At 43.7% G+C, this 25,799-nt stretch overlaps 1 protein-coding gene and 1 long non-coding RNA gene across 8 annotated transcripts in view; one reads left to right on the forward strand and one right to left on the reverse strand.

The window, feature by feature from the left end:
• Positions 1-14,460: 14,460 nt before the first annotated feature.
• LOC140603159 (uncharacterized) lies at positions 14,461-15,678 on the reverse strand. The gene is made up of 2 exons (XR_012006213.1): positions 15,618-15,678; positions 14,461-14,838 (listed from the first exon to the last, which is right to left on the reverse strand). It is a non-coding gene; the product is annotated as an uncharacterized lncRNA (long non-coding RNA).
• An 872-nt stretch (positions 15,679-16,550) lies between these two features.
• RAPGEF2 (Rap guanine nucleotide exchange factor 2) overlaps positions 16,551-25,799 on the forward strand; it is a 242,043-nt gene continuing 232,794 nt past the window's right edge. For all 7 annotated transcript variants that reach the window (XM_072773789.1, XM_072773792.1, XM_072773794.1 and 4 more), the window contains exon 1: positions 16,551-16,701. In XM_072773789.1, the coding sequence (XP_072629890.1) occupies positions 16,633-16,701 (69 nt within the window). In that variant the 5' untranslated portion in view covers positions 16,551-16,632. The remainder of the gene's footprint in view (positions 16,702-25,799) is intronic.

Below are 25,799 nucleotides of genomic sequence, written 5' to 3' on the forward strand. Positions count from 1 at the left end.
TGCTGGAATCTTAGTTTTCCATTCTTTTCCAGTCCAGTTCCTCTTGGGACTCCACACTTAAGCATTTAATGCACCTGGCTTTTATGAGTATTCTTGAAGAGTTGTTCTCCTACTCTAATTGACAAAGGGAAAAAATGTTTGAAAGTCAAGCAGAAGGAAGGACAATCTAAATCTGACAATTCACCATTTGCATGCATGTGTGTGTCTGTGCTTGTGTTTTGTTTTGTTTTGGGACCTGAGAGTTAGGAGGGTTGATCAAATATGAGCTTGGTAAAGGTGAAGCGACTCAAGACTAGGAAAAGGAAGTTAAGAATCACATGGTATTTGGTGACAACCCGGAAGTGCTGAAACATTATCTTCAATAAATACTGTGCAATTTTTGTCAAACTTTTTTTTAAAGATTTATTTATTTATTTTAGAGAGCGAGCGAGCATGTGCATGAGTAAGGGGAGGACCAGAAGGAGAGAATCTCAAGCCGACTCCCTGCTCAGCATGGAGCCCCTCTCAGGGGCTCGATCTCACCACCCTCAGATCATGATCTGAGCCAAAATCAAGAATCGGCTGCTCAACTGACTGGGTTACCTGGGCACCCCAGTCAAATGTTTCCAACTGCATTTTCATGTATGTAATTAGTCTGATCATGGTCAGAAAACAGTTCCAGGAACAATTCTGGCTATAAATCGGTAAATAAATAATCAATTCAACAGATTAAGCGTTTGCTATCTATGAAATTTACTTTCTGGATTTCGCTGCCCTGTCATCCCTTTCATTTGTCCTAGTACCTGACAGCATAATCAGAGCTGAATTTCTCAGCTTTTGATATTTTGTTAGATTTATATTTCTATTTAAATGTAGTTTTTTGGTGTTTATTAAATCATCTGGGACATAGATTCAAAATGGTGCAATTTTCTCCTTTAAATTGTGTGCTTAACTCTTGTCAATGTTAATACATCTTAAGTGTGTATGTCAAAGTAGAACTATGAATAGGCTCTGCCTTGGGAGAAAAAAATGCTACAGATTTCTCAGACGCTGTCAGAAATTGCCTTATTTCTTTCATATTTCATTAATTCAGTTTAGTTCCTCCTGTGTCCCAAGTATAAATTATTGTGTAATTTTTGAAGTAAAAGTGCTATGTTCTACTAGAAATCATCTTTTCTGAAGATTCATTGGATTTTGTTTAAAATCATAGCTTTGAGGTGCAGACGTATTTTGAAAACATGTCACTTTGCTATACTCATCATCCTTCTCAATTCTGGAAAAACTATGAAAACTAGGACAAGTTGATTTTAATTAATATTCTCATAAATCTCTCTAGAGTGCATTATAATTTCCATTACTTTTAAAGTGTTTCTGGAACCACAGGAGACAACATTCCCCAGTTTAACTACATAGTTACAAGCAAGCACGGTAAATGTTAGTATGGTATATTTTTTTTTAATATTTTATTTTCTTTTATTTATTTTTCTTTTTTTTTAAATTTATTTTTTATTGGTGTTCAATTTACTAACATACAGAATAACCCCCCGTGCCCGTCACCCATTCACTCCCACCCCCCGCCCTTCTCCACTTCCACCACCCCTAGTTCGTTTCCCAGAGTTAGCAGTCTTTACGTTCTGTCTCCCTTTCTGATATTTCCCACATTTCTTCTCCCTTCCCTTATATTCCCTTTCACTATTATTTATATTCCCCAAATGAATGAGAACATATAATGTTTGTCCTTCACCGACTGACTTACTTCACTCAGCATAATACCCTCCAGTTCCATCCACGTTGAAGCAAATGGTGGGTATTTGTCATTTCTAATAGCTGAGTAATATTCCATTGTATACATAAACCACATCTTCTTTATCCATTCATCTTTCGTTGGACACCGAGGCTCCTTCCACAGTTTGGCTATCGTGGCCATTGCTGCTATAAACATCGGGGTGCAGGTGTCCCGGCGTTTCATTGCATTTGTATCTTTGGGGTAAATCCCCAACAGTGCAATTGCTGGGTCGTAGGGCAGGTCTATTTTTAACTCTTTGAGGAACCTCCACACAGTTTTCCAGAGTGGCTGCACCAGGTCACATTCCCACCAACAGTGTAAGAGGGTTCCCTTTTCTCCGCATCCTCTCCAACATTTGTTGTTTCCGGCCTTGTTAATTTTCCCCATTCTCACTGGTGTGAGGTGGTATCTCATTGTGGTTTTGATTTGTATTTCCCTGATGGCAAGTGATGCAGAGCATTTTCTCATGTGCATGTTGGCCATGTCTATGTCTTCCTCTGTGAGATTTCTGTTCATGTCTTTTGCCCATTTCATGATTGGATTGTTTGTTTCTTTGGTGTTGAGTTTAATAAGTTCTTTATAGATCTTGGAAACTAGCCCTTTATCTGATATGTCATTTGCAAATATCTTCTCCCATTCTGTAGGTTGTCTTTGAGTTTTGTTGACTGTATCCTTTGCTGTGCAAAAGCTTCTTATCTTGATGAAGTCCCAATAGTTCATTTTTGCTTTTGTTTCTTTTGCCTTCGTGGATGTATCTTGCAAGAAGTTACTATGGCCGAGTTCAAAAAGGGTGTTGCCTGTGTTCTCCTCTAGGATTTTGATGGAATCTTGTCTCACATTTAGATCTTTCATCCATTTTGAGTTTATCTTTGTGTATGGTGAAAGAGAGTGGTCTAGTTTCATTCTTCTGCATGTGGATGTCCAATTTTCCCAGCACCATTTATTGAAGAGACTGTCTTTCTTCCAATGGATAGTCTTTCCTCCTTTATCGAATATTAGTTGACCAGTATGGTATTTTGATTTAAGAAAATGGTGGCAGTTACTCAAAGCTACTTGGTTGAAGAAGGAGGACCAGGTTCTGTGTACAGGTGGGGATTTTTGAATTAGTTGGCTGCATACAAACTTGAGAATGCAAATGAGTATGAATGATCTCTTTGTGTGAAATAAGGTGGTACGCTTAGAAGAGAGGTATAATTAGAAAAGTTTAGTGGACTCTCTCTATGGAGTGTAGAGCATCATTTAGTTTGGATATACTATGTAGGGCAAAGCCATCAAATGTATTTTGTGTTACAAAGCTTCCTCATGGAAACCAGAACAATGTTGGACACCTGAGTGTTAAACAGGGCTGAGATCATCCTGCATAGAGTAGGATCCACCACCATCCTGTTATGTAAGAAATTATATTTAGTTGAAAAATAAAAGCTACATTTTAACTTTTTTGGGCTGATATCATCCTCACATTGTGGTCCTTGAAGAAGAAAAGATGACTCACATCACAGTAACAGCACACAGTTTTTTCCTGGTTGGGTTAGGTGTCCCAAAATCATGCTGGCCTGTCTTTCTACAGGCCCCGTCACAGCCAACCAGGCCTGGATACAGAGCCTTAGAAATCTTCAGTGCTTAAAAAAAAAAGAGAGAGAGAGAGAGAAAGAAAGATAAAAAATGATGCCCCACCCTACATGGGATTCTAAAATAAAACAATAATTTGTAAGAGAGTCCAACAAATTCTGATTTTTCCTTTAATGAGCTTCTTGATGCTTTTTCCTCTTTCCTTTCTCCCTCTTTTCCTTCTCTTTTTTTCCTTCTTTCCTTCCTTTATTTTGAATCTTTTTAGAAATCTTTTTTAAAAAAATGCCCTTGCTGTGGTGGTGCCCTAAATATGTGTTTAGTCTGTTTGGTTACTCAGCACTTCCTATGTAAGTGCTGGAGTCCCTATGAACCATCTCTAGCATGAATCCCAATATGGTAAGAAGTCTAATTTCTCTGCTCACTCAGTTCACAAAGATGAGGCCACTGTTGCTCCTTTTTCCTTCCTTGAAAGGTGAAAAGAAACCAAATGAAATGTATAATACCGATTGCAGTCATAGACAACAATAAAAGGTATGTTAGGGACAGTTGAGTGACTTTGAATGCAGACTGAGTTTTAGATATTATTGATATGAATTGCTTAGGAATTATACTGGTATTGTGATTATATAGGAATGTTCTCATCAGTACGAAGTACATGCTAAAATATTTAGGGGTTTAGTGTCATGGTGTTTGTAACTTTTAAACGGTTTAGAAAAAAATTGTAAAAGTGTGTGTATTATATATGTACATAGAGACAGAGAGAGAATGCAAATATGAAAAAAAGGTGGTATAATATGTACTATATTTTCAACTTTTCTATAGAGGGAAAAAGCACATAATCACTAAAACTGGAATGCCAAGTATCAAAAGAAACATAGTTGATATTATATGAAGCTGTAAGATACTTGGGAAACCACAGCTTTGATTTATTAGTTCCATCAAAAAAATCTACATTTTTAAAGATCATTATAGACTAGATAAATGAATTTAGGCACACACACAAATAAGCTTACAAAGACCGGAGTTCAATTGAGCCTAGAAGTTATTGGTCAAGTGCCAATTGCTTTCTGAGAGAGTCCAACCCTTTGAAAGCCAACTAACTGGTATTCTTTTGATGAATTTCTTTTACAACATCAGCTTTCCAGCAGCTCAGAACCTGTTAGGAATCAAAGTATATTTCTTATACTTTCCTAATCAATAAAACATATTTTCTGCCTTTATTGTTAGCTTGGAACGTACAGAAATAAAAATACAATGGCCCTGTCCTCAAGGAGTTCAGAGTCCATTGGAGAGGCAGACATTTGACACAATTAAAGTGTAATGTAAAAAGCATTATAATAATGTATATATATGCTGCTATGGGAGCATGGAGTAAGAATCCTAACTGACCTGATAAGGGAGGGAAGAGATGAAGAATCAGGGAATAATGTTACAATAAGTAATAATAGTAACAACAACAATAATAATGACAGTGGTCATATACCATGCAAGTCCTAAATATAATAACTGTCCTTATGAAGGTATAGGGACGGTTGCCAGAAGACGATACAAATTACTAACAGGGAAGGTGCCTGGACAGATCAATACAAATCTTGAGTAAAAAATGTTAAATCTACCCAGCTAGAACATTTTTGCCATTTCCACGGACTCCCTTCCCAGGTGTTTCCCATATGTTATCCAGATAATATTGCCTCCAGTGTAAATCAGGCCTGAGGCTCACAGGAGGCGGTATGGGAGTTGCCTCTGGACAAGCAGCTGGTATGTGGCAAGACAGAGTCTAGATTAGAACTCAAGTGTCACGCTTGGTCTCTTGCTCCATCCAGTATGTAACACCACCTGCCCACAGACCTGTGCGTAGGCAGGTCTGAAAGGAGTAGGAATTTCACAGGTGAACCTTGGAAACGAGAATTCTAGGCAAGGGGAGCTTGTGCATGGCATTAAGGAGTTAGAGAGTTTAGCAAATCCTCAGAGGATCAATTGTTAGGAATGACTGGAGTAGAAGTTCTACGGGTAGAGACGGCTGGATAGGTATACCTGGGCCGGAACACTCAGGGCCTCTTGGATATTGTACAGAGAGGCTTGTACTTTGGAGTGAGTTGGAAAGCCACTGAAGCTTTGGAATTACATGATAGATATGATTTTTAAAAATATCACCCTGTGCAAAAGCCCAGGCAGTTTCTAACAGGAAGGGAGGCAGCCAGGAGTAAGGGCCAAGTGCTGGCCAGGTACCCGCCACGGGGTGGAGTCTACACTTTGCAGACACCTGGCGGGATAAAGAGGTTTTACCCTTTGCCTGCATTCTCTCTACAACTTATGGCCCTTCTTTCAACAAGACCAAATGTAATGTCTTTTCATTATAATCATAAAAACAATTATGTCAACATGCTCTTTTAAAAGATTTTGAAAAGGTACCACTTTTGCAAATGGTGCTCAGGGAGGCAATGGTTCCCTCTGCCATTTTCAGCCATGCTCCTCCTTAAGAGGCATTTTGGGGGGATTGAAGGCAAGAGACAAGGTTTAGGGGAAAGAGTACCTACGCTAGGTCAATGGCAATAGAAGGGCAGGAAGGATTAGATGTGTGATTCAACATGATTTATTTATCTATTTATTTATTAAAAGATTTTATTTATTTATTCATGAGAGAGAGAGAAAGAGAGAGAGAGAGAGGCAGAGACACAGGCAGAGGGAGAAGCAGGCTCCCTACTGAGCAGGGAGTCCCAAACAGGACTCGACCTCAACCCTGGGATCACAACCTGAGCCAAAGGGAGACACTCAACCACTGAGCCACCCAGGCATCCCTATGATTCAACGTAATTTAATAAGTGATTGAACTCAGGCAGAAAGTGAGACAGTGGGTCAAAGGTTTGTTTATTTTTAGCCTGAGCAACTGGGTGGTTGATAGTGTCATTCTCCAAGATACAAGAATATTTGGAAAGATTTTGGAAGAAAAGATGTTGAGTTCAGATTTGAACATGCTGACTTTGCTGGATGTCGAATTGTTCCGGTACCATTTGTTAGAAACCCTCCTTGCTCCTTTGAATTACCTTTGTGTCTCTGTCAAAAATCAGCTGACTATATTTTTGTAGGTCTATTTCTGGCCTTTCTATTCTGTTCCATTGGTTTCCATTCTTTTGCCATTACCAAACTGTCTTGAATGTGGTTTTATAGTAAGCCTTGAAATTGGGTAGTGTGAGTCCTTCAACTTTGTTCTTTTTTATCCGAAGTGTTTTTACCTTTTCACATGAATTTAGAGTCAGATTGTCAATATGTAGCTTGCTGGGATTTGGAGTGGGATGGCACTGACTCAATAAATCAAATTGGGGGCAGTCAGCATCTTAACATCAGGTCTTCTAATTTGTGAATGTGGCATGCTTTTCCACTTTAATTGGACATTTTTGATTTCTTGTATCAGTATTTTATAGTTTTCTGAGTACAGCTATTGTATGTGTCTCGTTAGATTTATCCCTAGGTACTTCATTTGTCTTGGTTGGACATGCTGACTTTAAGGTGTCTGTGTGTACCCATGTGTAGATGTTCTGTGGGCAAGCCAGGAGGTCTGGGGTACTGTCTAGGTTGGGATTCAGGTTTAGTATAATCACACATGTCTCAGGAAGTGTCACATTTCTCAGGGACAGAAGATAGAGAAAATAGGGCTGAGGATTAAAAGTCACCTTAATTTTCAACCAATGGTTAGTTCTGTCACTTGATCGAAGCTCCAAGTTTAAGAAATAAGTCAAGGGAGACCTGAGAACCTCCATGATGAAGACTTAACACATATAATTTGGCACCAGAGAGCATGTGTGTAGATCCTGGCTCTCGGACCTCATCAAATCTCTGTTCCCTGGAATTGTAAAATATGTATGGTAATAGTATCCACCTCATAGAGTTGTTGGAAGATTAATTAAGGCAGTACATCTGGAGGACATAGAACAGTGCGTGGCATATACTGAGCACTCAATACTTATCAGCTATTATTATTAGTCACATAAATGAATTGCCAGGAGCTTATCGTGGGAATGCCTTGGAAAAAAAACTTTTTTTTAAAATTTTTATTTATTTTTGATAGTCACACACAGAGAGAGAGAGAGAGAGAGGCAGAGACATAGGCAGAGGGAGAAGCAGGCTCCATGCACCAGGAGCCCGATATGGGATTCGATCCCGGGTCTCCAGGATCGCGCCCTGGGCCAAAGGCAGGCGCTAAACCGCTGCGCCACCCAGGGATCCCAGAAAAAACTTCATGGTTCTTAAGGGTCTTAGCATTATTTGGTATCACTACTGATTTGCACAAGAAAAGATGAGATTCACTCACTAATAATTTTTCTTGCACAAAACATACCCAGGTCTCAATGCTCCCTTCCAAAGATAAGCGGTACGTAAGGAAGAATATATAACATCTGGAATTCCCCGCTAAAAGCTCTTTGTTCAGAAACCGTGTCTGCTGCAATTTTTGGTATGTTTCAAATATCTCCCAAATGAAGCATGGGAGTTGTGGCTGGATATCACCATGGACTCACCGTTTCTTTCTGGAGGGAAGTAGGAAAAGTGGTCAGAACTCCTATCCTCCCTCTCCATCGCTCCCCACTACCAATGGTTGTCTGGCCTTGTTCACAAAGATTACCACATTAGCTTAGTCCATCTCCAGCTTTGCATGAGTGGGCCCCAATCTGGAGCCAGGGCCCTTCAGAAGAACCCCACTTCAGGGCAAGGACAGAAATCAGGCAGGGACAACTGGATGGCCCAGACAATACCTGGCACTTTGTTTGATGGAAGGAAGGGGAGAATTGAAACCCCTTCAGAAAGTCTTTATTTTTTCCAATTTCCATCTTATTGTGTTTAAAAGGAGAGTCGAAGAATGTCTTGGCTAAAGGAAAGTATTCTCTACTCTTGGCAGGTACCAGGAAAGAGACAGAGAGCCTCAGCTAACTTTGGGTCTGATATAGTCACGCTGACTGCAGATGCTCTAACCAGTCAAAGGAGCTATACAGGCTCTCCTTGGAGATCTCCTTGGAGATCTCTTGTAGTGTATTGGGAGAAAGCCAGTTGTCCTGGGACCTAGTGCCAATGCTGCTGCTACCATTCATTCTGGAAATTCAGCGGTGCTTTTGTGTTCACAAAGTTCTCATAGTTCCTGATGGAAGTTGTGTTAGATTGCAGACAGCTTATCCTCAAAAATTTTTGATCACCATAAAGATAAATGAGGAGGAGGGAGGATGCTTCAGGTAATATTGTATAGATTCCACTTGTTTTTCAGATTGTAACACTGTAGTTAATCTTGGGTGGAGGGCATTGCGAGGCTCCAGGAGCATTATTCTTTGGTCCCTGGTGGGCCCAGGTAAGGCACAGATTGATTTGGTTTTAAAATTGGTTAAAAACCTGGGAGTTGCAAATATCACAAGCATTCCACCATAGATATTATCTTTGTATGTAATTAAATTAGGTCTCTGGTTTGATTTTATTGCACCTTTTTTTCAGATTGTCTTTTGAGTAATATGTGTAGATTTAGACAATTCCAAATATTAATATTTGGAATCAATAATTCTGACACTTAAAAAATGAAACAGCACACATATTAGCAGATTGCAACTATCCCTGGCTTTTTGAAATGGACATAAACCTGGCAATAGAGTTAATATTTGAATGAGTAAGTTCTAGTTTTTCATTTATTTGATAAAGGCAGAGATGCTGTGAGACCCAGGTTTGGCACCTCTGGGAAGCAGCTCCAGTTGTGCCGTGTGGAACCCTGGAGGCTTCCCGGGTATTGCTAGCTCTGGCCAGCTGGCCAGTACACTCAGCACCGAGAAGATGCTGATACTCCACAGCTGGGAATAGCTGGTCCAGCTGGAAAATTATTTACCTTTGAGGCTTTGGACTATTTAAAATAATTAAAGCGGGATCCCTGGGTGGCGCAGCGGTTTGGCGCCTGCCTTTGGCCCAGGGCACGTTCCTGGAGACCCAGGATCGAATCCCACATCGGGCTCCTGGTGCATGGAGCCTGCTTCTCCCTCTGCCTATGTCTCTGCCCCTCTCTCCTTCTCTCTCTGTGACTATCATAAATAAATAAAAATTAAAAAAAATAATTAAAGCTTATTATAGTTCTCTAAGTTCAAAATTCTATCTATAAAGTTAGAGAGGTCAATATATTATTAACCTAAAATCTTTCTTTCCTAGAGACTTGAAGGGCCATTATAAGATTCTTTCACTAAAAAAAAAAAAAAAAAAAAAGATTCTTTCACTAACGCTATTCCTTTTAGGGAGAAGGGAGAGATGAGAAAGGGGATTTACTTTTATAAATCCTGTTTTGAGTCACTGTCATATTACTAACTACATTTTACAAAGGTAGAAACTCAGGCCAGAGAGGTTAAATTCTGTCTTCAGGGTCACAAAGCTCATGCATATCAGAATAGGCTTTCAAATTCAGGGCTGCCTCCTATTAGATTGCAAGGTTTTCCCCACTATATTACTTATATCATATATTCCACTGTGCCTTTATAAACCTGTGTTTATTGACTCCACTAAAAATACAGATTATGTTTTTTCCTGCAGCAATGTGAATAAAGTTCTGTAAATTCAATCACTTCTATGCTATTTCTTCTGTGTCAATAGACCTGTTTGTGAGGCACCTCACCAGGTTGGGGTGGAGTACTGTGGGTTTATGTTGGTCTTTAACTTGATTTAATTACCTCTGGATTCTTACAGACAGCTACGATGCCACGGGCTCATTCCTTGTAGGTGAGATAAGCATAGGGTGGAACTGAACTCTATTTTAACCGTACTACCAGTACCTATCACTGGTCATATTTATGTTATATGATAAGTAAAATGTTAAATGTAAGAAAAACCCTGAAGATGGCCAGGACCGATTGTGATTTGCCTCTCAAGGGCTTGGATGGTTCTATTTCTTTCTGAGCCATGTCTCATGCATTATCTTTACCTGGTCCCTGTATCATAGTAGCTCATCCTATATTCAGAGTTTCTCTTCTTGCTATTTCTTTGTACTTTCTTCCATTAGGTCTCTAACTCAATGCATTTTGCCATTTTATATTTAAGGTTTCCTCCATAAACTCCCACAGAGGGGGAATGTGCTTTTTCCTTCGACTTCCCTCCTTTAAATTTTTGTGTTGCAACATAATGGATCTTCTAATAGTTAAAACTAAAATAACAACATAACAAAATAGCCTCATTTTCTAAACAGGCCCTCAGTGCGTGTTTCCCACGCCCTTGTTTGCCCTTCACTTCCTTTGCCTAATTTAGATTTGTAGGCTCAACGCATAGGCACTTTGTCTCTGTTTATGTACATATGGTGCCTAACACTAGTCTTGGATTTAACAAATATTAAATAATAATGACTTCAGAAGAATCACGAATGAGTGTTGGCATTTAAAAAAATCAGAGCTGATCAAGAGTGCTGCTTTTTTTGCTCAAATGACCTTGTGTGATTTTGAGTCTTACGTAGACATTGGTACTATAGCACACTTGCATTTACCCTTGGATACCACTCAGAGACCAGAGCTGGTAATAATTGTAGCTGCTCTTCTGTAGAACACATTTACAAATTCTGCACTGCGTGCCACTTTGCTTGTGGATGTAATTTCAGTTGTGTGTAATCACCTTACCATAACTAGAGAAACCCAGATACAATTTTATATGATGCTCCCTGATACTGTTATGATAGAATAATCTCACTGGGTTAACTTTGCATGTTTGAAATCAAAGGTCTTTTTCTCTTTGAATTGTTACCTTGAGCATTCATGATACCCGGTATGGGCTTTTAAAATCTATGCATCAAGTACTCATTGATTATGTAGTGGCATTTACATTGTTAGGTTTAAAAGTGAAGTCTTTAATTCTACCTATTTTCAATATAAAAAAAAATCTGTATATCTTACCTAATCCCCTTTAAATGGGTGGACTGATTGTGGACTATAGTTCTACAGGGCAATTCATAAAAATAAATGCCAAACATCAGTCAACAATAGAAGGAATCGACGGTGGATCCAAAGTTTAACAATGCATTTCCTTTCAGAAATGTCAGCATCAGCTTTCTCATAATAAGGAAATAAAGAGGGTTGTTTTCTCCCACTAGCCTAATATTTGAAATGCAAACAAATCAATGGAAGAAAGTAGTTATGTCAGTATGAAGGATATAATAGTGTAACCAGATAGAACAGTTTTGTTAGCCTGAAGATTTTTTTTTATATGTATATTTAATTTTATGTTCAAGGCAGACCCACCGTGATAATGATGTTAAATTAGGGGAAAAAATGGGTTTCTTTTCATAGAACCAGTTCCAAAATATCTAAACATCCATGTGACATTTACATTAGTATTTTTCTTACTCATGTGGCAGCATTGTCAAATCTGTATTTATTAGAATTCCTGTAAAATCAAATCTAAGACTCTGATTCTAATTGTGCTTTTGATATGCTTCACCTAACTTGTTTTGTGAGCTCCATCCTACCAACACATTGCATCGTTCCCTGGATGTCTGTCACTGCACGCCCCACCAGGGACTCTTCTGGAATGCTATTTGCAGGTGAATCCAGTATTTCCTAGTGGAGTGTGCTGACTGAGAATGATACAATGTCTAAGCTACAGCCTTCCACTCTCCTGAGATTCTCACTGACTTGATGTCAGGGGTAGAAGTAACTGTAAAACAATATTAAAAAATGTTTTGGGGGGAGGGGGAAGTATGTGAGGAATGTCATTAATAGAATTCAACTTCTCTCTGCTCTGAACCTTCTGTTCAGAGAGTTTTAACAACCAGAGAAAACGGTAACCAGAGGAAATTCTTGTCTTAACAGAGCAGGGAAGCTTCCTGGATCTTTTCAATCACCCTCACCTTTCTCCTGTGTAAGATGAGTAAATTAACCAAGTGGCTCGTACATAGAACAAGTTCCCACAAGGCCAGGGAAGGGACCATGCTTGTCTTATTCCATTGGTATTCCAAGCATCAAAATCAGCACTTGGCATACAGCACCCAAGAAACATTTATTGACTGAACAGTGATGCTCAATGTGTGTGTGTATGTGTGTGTGTGTGTGTGTGTGTGTGTGTGTTTTAACAAAGTGACTTCTCTGTCTCAATCAACTAGTCAATAGATAATAATATAAATATAGATAGATCAATCCTTAGCCTTAGGTCATAGCTGGAGTCACAAGAATTTTTAAAAATTATTTTAATTCACTTTAAAATGACTCTAAAATACCTAACCTTCAAAAAAAAAAAAATACCTAACCTACATGATATGTTAATATAGGTAGGGATGTACTAGATTTTACAGTTGGAAAGAAAGAGATTTTTAGGTTACAAGTAAAATGATATTAAGGCCAGAACTCAAAATGCATTTCTGATTTAAAACTTAGTGCTCTGTCTCTGTTTATCCTCTAATGATTTCTGGATAATATGATATTGTGGAGACAGAACAAAGAAAGTCTCATTTTTATACTCGCCTTTATGAGGCAGCATAATAGATGGCTTACTTTGATTATGGTTGGTTGACACAGTTTAGACTATCTGGCAAATAGGCAGATTTGTGTCCAGTTCTGTCATCCATGTTATACCTAACCTGCTGTTGGTGCTCAAATGATACTGAAAGAGCAATGCATGCCAAGTATCAGATGTCCTAGATGCCGAATGGTGATAAGCATTATTGACATACGTAGAGAAGTAGATTTTAAATAGTGGGAACATTAGCTGTAATTGAAGTTAAATGATACTGTAGAAGTTGACAGTGAGTCATTCTGGCGGTGGAGAAGACCTACTACTATACCTTACCCGAGGTCACTGGTACAGTTCAGTATCACAGTGCAGCACTCAGAAAAAAAAAAAAAAAAAAAAAAAGAGCTGGTTTTATAGCTGGAATTCACAACTTTATGGCTGTGAGATCCAGGTGATGGGGCTTCCTGCCTACTGCCCATGCTCCGAAGGACTCTGCACTAGCTTCACACTTCGTCATGGGACAAGGGGTTCCATACTCTTTGAGCACCCAGAACCTGGAACTTACTGCTCTGCGGCTTTCTGGCCTGATCCTCCAAAGCTGGGGCAGGGCTAGAAGAATGGCTGAGAGGTGCCTTCTGCAAGGAGTATGATGCAGTTTGGATGTGCAGGCCAGGGTGTCCTCATGTGCATGAGCCTCTTTGTGGTATGGGATGGGAAGAAAATGGAGTGTGAGTTTCAGGCCAGAAACCACTAATCCCTGCAGCACTATGTTCCAGTTAGTGTATAGTTGTCAGTATTTTTTAATAGGTATATGGATCTCCATCATTAGCTAACCCCAGACCCTTCCGAAGTTAAAGGCAGGCCTGAAACTAGGGCAAGTCAGGTCACCTATTTTAGTCTCAGTTTCCTCATCTGTAAACAGGATGAGGAAAAAAACAAATAAAATAGATGGTAAAGAAAGCAAGGAAGAGAACAGGGCATATGAAGTTATAGGGAAAATGACATTTGAATAAAGATATGAAGGAGGAGAGGTTTTGTTTTTGTTTTTTGGGGGCCTGGGGGAGCAGGGAGGTAATTCAGGTGGTGAGAAGGCCATGAGACTGGAACTTGTTCATTATGTAGCATCTTCATGCGTTCAGAAACAGCATCTCCATCTCCAGTGTGGCTAGGAAAATAAGGTGGGGGTAGAGGAGCAGGAGATGACGTCAGAGAGATAAGCAGTGGAGGGAACAAGGTCCATAGGTCATTTAGACTATGGTAAGGACTTTGGTTTTTACCTCACATGAGATGAGCTAATGAATTTTTTTTTTGTTTTTCTTAGCTGATGAGTAATTTGAGCTAAAGTGAAAAGACTCACTCTGGCTGCTGTATTCAAAGTAGACTGCTGGAGGCAAGGACAAAAAGAGGGAGACCAGGTAGGGGGTAATTGCAAAGTGCAGGCAAAGGGTGATGCTGGCTTGGACAAAGGCCATGGCAGTAGAGGTAGTAGATAGAGGGTAGATTCCAGATATGGTGCTTTGAAGGTTCAGCTGACAGATTAGTGACACTTGTGGGGTGTAATGGAAAGGAAGGACTCAAGAAAGACTCCAAAGTTTTCAACTGAGCAATGGCAATGGTGTAGACAGCATTAACTGGAATGAGGAAGGCTGTGGGTGGGGCACTTTTTGGGTAGGATATCAAGACTCTGGTTTGCAAACGTTATTTCTGAGATATCTATTAGACACCAGATGGAGATGTCAGGTATATTTTTTCACTTCACTGGATTTGATTTTCTTCTCCTTCTCCTCCTCCTCCTCTTCCTCCTTCTTTTCTTCTTCTTCTCTCTTTACAGAGCTGTATTTATTCACGTCCCTTTGCTTTCAGTGTGGTGGTCTGCTGGGGCTCAACGAAGCAGTGAAAAAAAATGTGGGGAAGCAGTTTCAGTAACAGTAATACAGAAGGGTCTAGAGGTCCAGTTTCACAGGTTGGGCAGTCAGTTTTCTAGGAAGCCACACAATCTGTTTATTGACGCAAAGGTGACTTAAGGATCCCAAAATGTTTGCTCACAAGCAATGCATCCTAAGTGTCTAAAATAAACTAGATGTTAAAAAAGTATGTTGGAAAATTTGAAGAACAGTTCAATAGAGTAGGCCATCAGTGTAACAACCCTCCTCTAAGTATAGCATCCACATAGACATCAAAACATGAACTTATTGGGAGGGGGGGGGGCAGGAGGGAGACGAGGCAGATAAAAATAAAACCCTAGGACCAGAGCAGCCGAGCTGTCCCCGGGCTTGGCCGACCTTCACACCTGGACCTGGCACGGGAAGGGAGGCGGAGGGGACCCGAAGCAGCAGGAGGGGAGGGTGTCTCTGCCCCGAGCGGGTGGCGGGTGGCGGGTGGCGGGTGGCGGGTGGCGTGGACATCTGGGGTCTGCACAAGGAGGGGCGCTCTGCCCGGATGCAGCCCCGGCCGGCAGCGCCTCTGATCCTGCCGCAGGCCGGGCCTCGGGGGCTCAGACTGAGGGCCTCGGAGTCCGGCCAGGCCCGGCGGGCGGCGCTGGGGCTCGTGGGGAAGCTGGCACTTCTCCACGCCCTTAGTCTGCGGTCACTGAGGTGTCCCAGGGGGGCGGTGGGCACGGGAGGCCGGAGCGGGCAGCTTTCCCGGCCGCGAGCTGCACACCGAGGCCGGAGCGCCGACCCCCGGGATCAGCCCGCAGCCGGGCCGGTGCCCCCGGGTCACCTCCCTCCCCTCACCTCCGGGGAGGGAGCGGCCGCCGGGCCGGGCGGGGTCCGGGGGCGGGGCGGGGCGGGGGCGGGGGCGGGGGCGGCGCGGCGACCCCTCGCGGCCCGGGCGTCCGGCTCACCTGGCGGCGACGCGAGGTGCGGCTCGCGGGGGAGGGCGCGGCCGGCGGGCGGCGGGCGCGGGCGGCGGGCGCGGGCGGCGGGCGCGGGCGGGGCCGAGCGCCGGGACGCCCCGCCCCCCGTGACGTGGCGCCGCCCCACTGGCCCCCGCCCTGCCACTCACGCCTCACCATGGTTGCAGCACAAAGCAACAAGCCCCGGAGGCCGCTTCCTCCCTGAGGAGCGGCTCGGGCGGCCGGAGAAGGCGCAGGAGGAGGAAGAGGCGGAGGAAGCGGAGGGGGAGTCGCCGCTTCCCAGTCGCCGTGTGCGAGGCGGCCGTGCGCGGCTCTCGGCTCTCCGCCCTCGGCCCTCGGCCCTCGGCCGCCCGCCGCCCGGAGTCCGACCGCCCCCCCCGCAGGCCGGGAGCAAAGTTGCCGGGAGCCCCCGGGCCGGGGCTCAGCGCGGGCGGTGCTCGGGCCGCTCCGCTCGGGCGCGCGGATGGGGGCGGGCGGCCGAGCCCCCGGCGGCGGCGCGAGCGGCAGGGGCGGCCCGGGGGGATGCAGCAGCAGTCGGGAGGCGCGGCCGAGCCCCGTAGCCGGAGACTAGGAGCGGCGGCGGGCGCCGGACCTGACTGACCCCGCGGCGCGGGGACCCGGAGACCCCGGCGGGACCCCCGCGGCGAGCGAGCCCCAGCGGCCACCGGCCCGAGCGCCGCAGCCTCTCCCGCGGACCCGCCGCCCGCGCCTCGCCGACCCGACTGCGGCCCGCGGGCCCGGGAGCCAGGCCCCGAGGGAGCGGCGCGCCGGGAAGCCCTCGCCCGCCGCGCGGAGGAGGAGGCGGAGGCGGAGGCGGAGGCGGAGGCGGAGGCGGCGCAGCTCCCGGCGCCGAGCGCCCGCGGGGACCCCCTCGCCCCCCCGAGGCCCCGCCGCCGCCGCGGTTTGGCCGCCGGGCCTCGGGCGGAGCGCGCAGGGCGGGGGCCGGGAGGCGGACGGGCGTGCGGAGCGGCCCCGGCCCGGCCCGGCCCGGCCCACGGGGGACATGGCGTCCTACGTGGATAACAGCTTCCGCCAGGCGGTGATGAAGAACCCCGCCGACAGGACCCCGCAGGTGAGGCCCGGCCCGCGCCCCCGCCCCCGCCCCCGCCTCCGACCCCGCCCCCGGCCCCGGCCCTCCCGGCGCTCCCCGCCGCTGCCCCCCCCCGGGACTGGCCCCCTCCCCCCACGCGTGTCCCGGGGACTGACCCCTCTTCCCCCCACCCCGTGTCCCGGGAACTGACCTCGTCTCCCCCCACCCCGTGTCCCGGGGACTGACCTCGTCTCCCCCCACCCCGTGTCCCGGGGACTGACCCCCCCACCCCTCCCACCCCCCCCACCCCCCGTGTCCCGGAGACTGACCTCGTCTCCCCCCCCCCCCCCGTGTCCCGGGGACTGACCCCTCTTCCCCCCACCCCGTGTCCCGGGAACTGACCTCGTCTCCCCCCCCCCCGTGTCCCGGGGACTGACCCCTCTTCCCCCCACCCCGTGTCCCGGGAACTGACCTCGTCTCCCCCCACCCCGTGTCCTGGGGACTGACCCCCTCCCCCCCCCCCCCCGTGTCCCGGGGACTGGCCCCGTCTCCTCCCCTCCGTGTCCCGCGGACTGACCCCCTCCCCCCCACGCGTGTCCCGGGGACTGACCCCCCCCTACCCCCCGTGTCCCGGGGACTGCCCCCCCCCCGTCCCGGGGACTGGCCCCCTCCCCCCCGTGTCCCGGGGACTGGCCCCCGCCCCCCCGTGTCCCGGGGACTGGCCCCCGCCCCCCACGCGTGTCCCGGGGACTCACCCCCCTCCCCCCGTGTCCCGCGGACTGACCCCCTCCCCCCTCCGTGTCCCGGGGACTGGCCCCCCCACGCGTGTCCCAGGGACTGACCCCTCTTCCCCCCCCCCCCGTGTCCCGGGAACTGACCTCGTCTCCCCCCCCCCCCCGCCCCCGGGTCCCGGGGAATGACCTCGTCTCCCCCCACCCGGTGTCCCGGGGACTGACCCCCTCCCCCCCCCGTGTCCCGGGGACTGACCCCCCCTCCCCCCCGTGTCCCGGGGACTGACCCCCCCACCCCCCGCGTCCCGGGGACGGACTTTGCCAAGGAGCTTCGCGTCCTCGCGGGCGCGCCCCGGGGCTTCGGAGTCTGGCGAGGTGGGGGCGTCGCCGGCCCCTAGCGCCCCGCTCCTGCCGCGGGCTGCAGGCCCTGCCCTCCCTCTCCTCCCTCTCCTCCCTCTCCTCCCTCCCCTCCCTCCCCCCCTCTCCTCCCTCCTCCCTCCTCCCCCCTCCCCTCCCGGGCGTGAGGCCCCCTTGCCCCTCGGGTTCTTGGGTGTGTGCGGGCCTGTAGGAAGGAAACCCGCAGGGCTCTGCGAAGGGCAAATCCCCGCTGACCGCAGTAGAAGGTTGGGATGTGTCTACTTGGTGTCCCGCTTGTGTGAAAGGGACGCCGCTTGCCAGTCGGGGGAAGGAAAGTTGGTCAGCTAGGCTGGTGCTTGGAGTTTAAATCCAAGGCAGGCGTCAGCGCGGAGCCGCCCGGTCAAGGGCACCCCTGAAAGGGCGCCCTGCGGATCCCCTGGGTGTTGCAGGAGCTTGTCAACATTAGAGAAGTCTGCGGACCTTTATAGGGCCGTTTACCTTCAGGTTTATTTGTCCTCTTTAAGCGGAGCGATTGCTGATGATGTTGGATTTGGACTAGAGAGGGTGAAATTTTATAAAAATGTGGTGGTTTGATTTGTTTTTAGTTGCAGACTGGTTAATGACACATATTCCCAAGCATTGGGATGGTGACTGCAGGGGATCCTGCTGCCAACCCTCTTAAGACCAATAAGCCCTCCTGATCCGTGGGACCATCAGACATTTAGGATCTAATGCTGGAAGGAGTTGCTTCACTTGTTAGGTGTTGGATGCCATCTGTTCAAACCCAAATGCTCTCCTTCTCTGATGTTGATTGTTATTATTATTTAATGTGGGGAGAACAGAATAAAATAGAATCTTTCACTGGCTGCCTTTGGACAAGGCCCAAGAATGGCACCTGGTACCGTTAATGAGTTTTCATTTTTCCTGGTGGAGCCATCACATCTGGGGGATCGTAGGTTGCACCATATTTACCAAAAGAGTGGAAGATGTTCGATAATATTATAAGAATATTCATTTCACTATACTTCAGAAAATGCCAATTCTAAAGGACTATTTTATCAAAACCAAGCAGTGTCTTCTTGCTTTGGTCTTGGTCCTGGGCATTGCACTGCCTCCCATGGGCCTTCTTCCTCTACTGTTTGTTTAAAAATTGTCAGTTGAATCAGTCTTCTGCATGTGAAAATGCACATTTTCAGTGGTAGTGTGACAGAAAAGCAGATTTCAGTGAGATATTTCAGTTCCTTTCAGTGTCTGTAGCGCCAAATGAAATCACATAGGCTGAGAATATTAGAACCTAGCAAGGCAAGTGGAGAATATTAGAACCTAGCAAGGCGGGTCAGAAAATGATGTCATAGGCCGTTAGTGGAAATTAGAGACGGTGTGAGCGGTGCCTTCGGTTCATTAGTTAGAACAGCAATGACTTGAAACCTACTATCAGTTGGAGGTGGTGGTCACCAAACAAGACTGGAAGAGACAAAACCTCCACTGTGAAAGCATGTGGATTGTTCCAAATAAATGAACTGTTAAACTTTCCTCTTCTCCTGCCAGTTGTGTAGAATAAAAACTGACCTAGCATAGAACTTGGCCTGATTCAGAAGTGGGCCGGTTACTATTAACGCCACAACATGAAAGCTTTATTGATAATCGGAAAGCAGCACATTCCCCCCCCCCCCCCCCCCACCAAACCTTTATAGAAAAAGTAAACCTGGAGAAAGCTACCAAACATTTTGAACATTGTTAAGTGCCAGCTGCGTTAACTTTGATATTCATTTGGTTATTACTAATGCAAACTCCACGGTTGCTTATTGTTATCTTAAAGAGAAAGTACCTTGAAATGTGAATGTTTTCCCATCCTTACCTGGCTGGTTAAAAACAATCTTCTAAAAGTTTGAAATGTATTAAATTGTGTGTGTGTGTGTGTGTGTGTGTGTGTGTGTAGAGGTGCTTTTTATATTGAGTGCTTTGGTAATGTAAACACTCACTGTATTTTGAGTGCTGGAAATTTTTCTCTCCCATCTTTTCTCATTAATGCTAGAAAAATTTTGTAATATGAGGAAAGTAAATGTATTAAACTTGATGTCACAAACAGAAGGATATAAATTAGGAAAGTTTTGCTGTCATGCTTCCTTCTGTTTTACGGGATAGACTCGATAAAGGACTTCATATGATTCTCCTTATAGGCAAAAGGAAGATGCTTTAAAAGAATAGAGGAAATACATTTTTTTTTAAAAATCCAGGTTTTTAAAAAAATCCCCACCATCCCAGTTTGTCTTTCAAACCCTGATAAGACATAGTTTCGTATTTAGGTCAATCAGTTGCCTAGAAGTTAATAGAGATGTTACTAGTGTAACCTAAGAAGTTAGCTAGAAGAGAATTTAGGGGTGGGGAGAGCCCCAGTGTAAACACAGAGACTGCAAATTAGGGAGCTTCCAAACACACCTGGGAAATGGGAACCTATTTTATTTAGCCACATTAGACAGGCAGAATGGTAAGGAGAAATAAAGTTTCCTGAATTCTTAGCCAAGTCATGCATACTTAGATTTAAGACCCTGTCACTCTTTCACCTGATATTCTGAGAGAATGAAAAAAATCTTTGATTCAATATGTGACCCGTATTACGTGTTTGGAAACCTGGCTAAGTTTTAGTCAATGGGGCTACTGTATTCTAAATAACAAACCCCTTGAAAATAATGAACACTAAACGTTGTATTGATATTTTTCAGAGCGCCTATATTGAACAACAGGACTGTTAAGTAATTGCTTTATTAAACTATTTGGGTTTATGCTTTAATCATTTAAATGAAAAGCTTGGTCACCGAAGCAATTTAGTAAAGTAAAAGATGTAAATAAATTACAAACAGCTTTATCCCCAAGGCTTTAAACAATAAAATGCTTTTTCTAAACCATTTTATTAACTGGTTGAGTTCAGACCCTTTGTAGCTGCTTCTGTAGAGTGTTTAAGTGCATGATTTTAGTTTTTCAGGTGAATCGTCTATTGCTGAATTGTTTTCTTTCAAGATCTAATTTGATATGTTTTTAGCTAGTAGCTGTAACAGTTTTTGTTTTTTTTTTAATGGTGTGTGTAAAACAGCTCCATCTCATTTCTTCCTCATTAATAATATTACTTTGTCCTTCACTGTTGAAAATTTCTTTGGCTCCTGAACCTTTTGATTTAGTTGTTAACTCATGAATTTGTCAGCTGAGGTCTCACAGCAGTGTAAGACTTCATTCTTTGCAAAGTCACTTAGTCATAGTGAGAGGGCTGAAAAAATACCTTTTGTCCAGAGAACTTTAAATTATGAGAATCTGCACAAAACAGTATCTCTGGTAAATAATTAACTTTTAAATCTAGTGAAAGAATTATGTTCAATACAGGTATGTTTTCCATTTGAATTTCTTTTTATCATTGTTTACCAACAGTTTCATATTTTAATTTGACAACTTAAACTTTGATTATGTTTTAGCAAATTTTAGGGCTCTAGTAGTAAATATTTGGTTTTGAAGTAGTTTTTGTTGAAAAAAAAAACACAGCTAAACGATCTTTGTGCGGTTTTGCGAACTGTATTTTACTAAGTAATTCCTGTTTGGCCACAAGCATTTATTTACCCTTCATAACAATGATCTTTGAATTTATAGGTTAAAGTATATACATATTTATAACTGAAATACTAATTTCAAACTGTATTGGCATGTGACATTGAACGAGTACTTAAATTCATGGTAAAAATTGACATTTTTTTTTTTTTTGCAATAATGATAGAAGCTTAGTTGCCTTAACCTTTTAAACAATTAGTAATTAGCAGTTCTATAATTAGCTTTGCATATCTTGGCTAAGGCTGAAAATGAATCTCTCCCAACTGCAGTGCTGTATGTGGACTGGTTTAATGCAGTTCTTCCGAGGTCCTGTTCTTTAACAGAACAGTTACAAAAAAATAGTAACAAAATAAGACTAGGAAAAGGAAGGGGACTTGCCAACTTGTTTCATTTTTTTTTTTCCTTTCAAGAAAGGTTGTGAAATAACAAAATAAACTTACAACCTTTGACCACTGTCATAAGAAAGGGAGGATATACCACCGTCTTTGGGAAGTTAATTTTCCAGGTCAAAGATTCCTTGATTCATAAGAAAACTCACTGTTTTTGTTTTTTTGTTTTTTAATTTTACTGTCAGTCTGAAAACCGCTTTATCTCAAGTGGGTTTTGGGGGGAGTTAAATGATAACAGTAGGTCTGCCTTTGCTGATACTTGAAATTCAAGTCACCTAAAGTAACAGTGGGGTAGACTTCAGATACAAGTTAACTATCTGAGGTAAAGATAAAACAGCGCTTTAAACAGCCCTTTAAAAACACAGACTGTGTTTCTTCTTGACTCATTTGAAAACTTTTTTTCTTTTAGTGAAGAAGACTTAGGGGCAGCCGGGGTGGCTTAGCGGTTTAGCACCGCCTTCGGCCCAGGGCGCGATCCTGGAGACCGGGGATCGAGTCCCACGTCGGGCTCCCTGCATGGAGCCTGCTTCTCCCTCTGCCTGTGTCTCTGCCTCTCTCTCTGTGTGTCTCCCATGAATAAATAAATAAAATCTTAAAAAAAAAGAAGACTTAAAATTACCTGAAATAACTTTGATCTAGACTAAAGACATAGGGAAATGTGATGATAGTTCTTTGATGTCTAAATTTTATGGGCCATTCCCTCTCCTCATCCCATTTTTGGCACCAGGTAGTTTTATCCATAAAATACGGATTCTAGCTTCCTGAGGTTGTTTGTGGACTAAGTGACTGAAAGTACAGTTACTATTAGTGCAGTGTCTACTAGTAGTTTTTATTGTAGCACAGTTTACTGAAATACTTTCTATCAAGCCTTGGGAATTCACAGATGAAATAAGACCTCCATCTCTCAACTAACTCACCAGTGTATTGTATTCTCTAAGTAGGATGTGATTCATTAGTGCTGTAGCAGCTGTTGAAGAGGTTTGGACTATCTAGATGAGATGTCCTCTGCCAACACTGAAGAGGCTGTGAACTTCTTAGACAAGCATGTACTGAGTCTTAGGAAATTATCCACCAGTGGAGTAGGGAACATGCAGGATATTCCAGATTGACCTGTCATAGAAGTAGCACATGTGATTGTAAGAAAGTATGTGTAGACCTTTGTTCCATGTACTTGTAACCAAGGGAATGATCAGGGCATGGGGAGTGATTCCACTGGAGTATAGAAGGTTGTGGTTTGAAGGAAGGAAAGAGGAGACCAAGAAATCTGTTAAAGACTGATGTCTTTTCTTAAGGCTTGAGATAGCTGGGAGCCTGAGTTACACAGTGGACATGGGCTAGAATTGTTGCAGTAGTAGAATTTGTTGGGCAGCCTGGCAGAATGTGTGCACATTTGTATCAGCTACTCACTGTATCAAACTAGCTGCATATTTATGCCTGTTACAGCCTCATCATGGCATGAGATTATGATGGACATTTCCTAGTTCGTAGGAAAATATTCTAAGTTGTTGAAAAAAATTTTTTTTTTGTTAAAGTTTTTCCTTTATCTTATACTATTTTTTCCTTAAGCTTTGTGGTCTTCTACAGTTTGGAATCTAATATGAAATATCTGACTTATCATATTATGCCAAACATGTTAATATTTCTTATTTTGTAACGATGTGATTTTCAAGCATTCTGTCCTTTGGAAGAGTTGAGGAATATCTGAATTTAAGCAGGAAAAATGGACTTATTTATATAAAGACTCACAATTGTCTTATGATAGGACAATGTAATGATTATAGTGAGTGAGAATGGTTCTTTATTCCCCTGCACCATTTTTGTTTAGACAGACTAGTAAGTTAGGAGGGAGAAGCAAACTGTACTACGTATTATTGCTCTTTTGTAGCTTTCATAAATTGAAATGTATAGTTAAAGTATGTTCAGTAGTTATAATGTCAGCCTTTGTAGGGAGAAAAACAGGCTGATTACTACTTTATTTTGACTGTTTAGGATTTTTATCTATTCAGGAAGAAAAAACCCCACCTCTGGTCTCACATGCTAATTAACTACTGCTTATTGAACTATTTACCCTATGTATTTCTTACTGTACTCAGGTGTTTTCTTTTTCAATCTGTGGGAGGATTTACCTTTAATGTGGTCATGGTGGGGTTAGTTTTGTGATGTTGGAAGTTTAGACCTTCTTGCATTTTGTTTTATTTTTAATATTTTATTTATTTATTCATGAGAGACACACAGAAAGAGGCAGAGACACAGGTAGAGGGAGAAGCACACTCCCTGTGGGGAACCTGATATGGGACTCGATCCCAGGACCTGAAAGGCAGATGCTCAACCACTGAGCCACCCAGGTGCCCCTAGACCTTGCATTTTAAATTCTCTTGGGCTCCACACTCAGCAGGGAGTCTGCTTAAGATGCTGTCCCTCTGCCCCTCCCACCACTCATGTGCACTCGCATGTCTGTACTTTCTTTCTCTCAAATAAATTAAATCTTAAAAAAAGAAATTATGTATGTATATATATGTGTGTGTATATGTATGTGTGTGTCTGTATATATGTATATACACAAATATATCAGGTATCATCAGAATATTTGCATAGTCTCAAAGTATCTTCCCAAGGTTGATTAATCATAGAGGGGAAATCAGTGTGTTTTTATATTGAGGAAAACTGGTAGATACCAAATGAACCAGGTAAATCAGTTATCACACCACTGTCAAATAACAATATTGAGTAAATTTGAGGATCTAATTGGCTTTATTAGATGATTCATGAATCCGTATTCCATCTAGCAAACAGGAAGGAGCTTCCAGAAGCTGTAGAAAAATGGAAGGCAGAAGGGAGAAGGGATAATGAAAGAACAGATTACTTTAACTTTCTTTTGGGGGATGGAAAGGTCTATGTGGCAAACTACCTCATTGATGTTGACCAGTTAAGACTAAATTCCTGGAGAAAGTGAATTTCCTAATTCCTAATGAAGCTGCCATTAGATTAATTATGAAGCCTTGGTTTGACTACATGGGTTTAGCACAAGTGACTCCACTTTGGGCCTGTCGTTTGTTTGTTTTTAAGATTTTATTTATTTGACAGAGAGTCAGAGAACACAAGCAGGGGGAATGGCAGAGAGGGAGAAGTAGACTCCCCGCTTAGCATGGAGCCCGATGTGGGACTCAACCCTGGGACCCCGGGATCATGACCTGAGCCAAAGGCAGACACTGAAGGCAGACTGAGCCACCCGGATGCGCCTAGTGATAAGACACATCAACATTATGCTGCATTGAGAAGGGCACATCTGTGATAGTATTCTTACTGAAAATACTTCCACCTAAATGGCAGACCATACTAGACAAACTCAAATTTTAGGACATTCTACAAAATAACTGTACTCAAAAGTGTCCAGTTTAGGGGTATCTGAGTGGCTCAGTTGATTAAGTGTCTGCCTTTGGCTCAGGTTATGGTCTCAGGGTCCTGGGGTCGAGCCCTGCATCAGGCTCTCTGCTCAATGGTAAGTCTGCTTCTCCTTCTGCCCCTTGCCCCCTTGTGCTCTTAAATAAAGTCTTTTTAAAAAACTCTCTAGCTTATGAAAGGATAAAATGCTGAAGAATTGTTACAGATTGAGACTAAGGACATGTGATAACCAAATGAGATGTGAGATTCTGAGTTAGAGCCTGGACCAGAGAAAAAAAAAAAAAAAAAAAAAAAGCAAAACAAAACCCAAAAACATAATTAGGACAATAGGTAAAATTTGACCAGTTAGATAATTTTACTGTGGTTATTTTGTTAAATTATGGGAAGCTTGGGGTGTATATAGGACCTCAACTATTAAAGTTATTTCAAAATTAGAAGTAAGAAAGGCCTAGCTTTTGAAGTCTTATTGTGACTCTGATAAGGGACCACAAATTAAGATATTTTGAAAAATAATCTTTTTCCTGATTAGTGATTTGGTCTTACTGAAGAGCCTAGTCCTTTTCTTGCTAAATGTTTTGTATGCACTGGACCATTAATGACATGGTCAAAGCAATATATTAGTTGGAAGAAATTTAAAATACACTAATTAATAGATAAGTAAACACAA

The sequence above is a fragment of the Canis lupus genome, chromosome 13, assembly GCF_048164855.1.
Source record: "Canis lupus baileyi chromosome 13, mCanLup2.hap1, whole genome shotgun sequence".
NCBI lineage: Eukaryota > Metazoa > Chordata > Mammalia > Carnivora > Canidae > Canis > Canis lupus.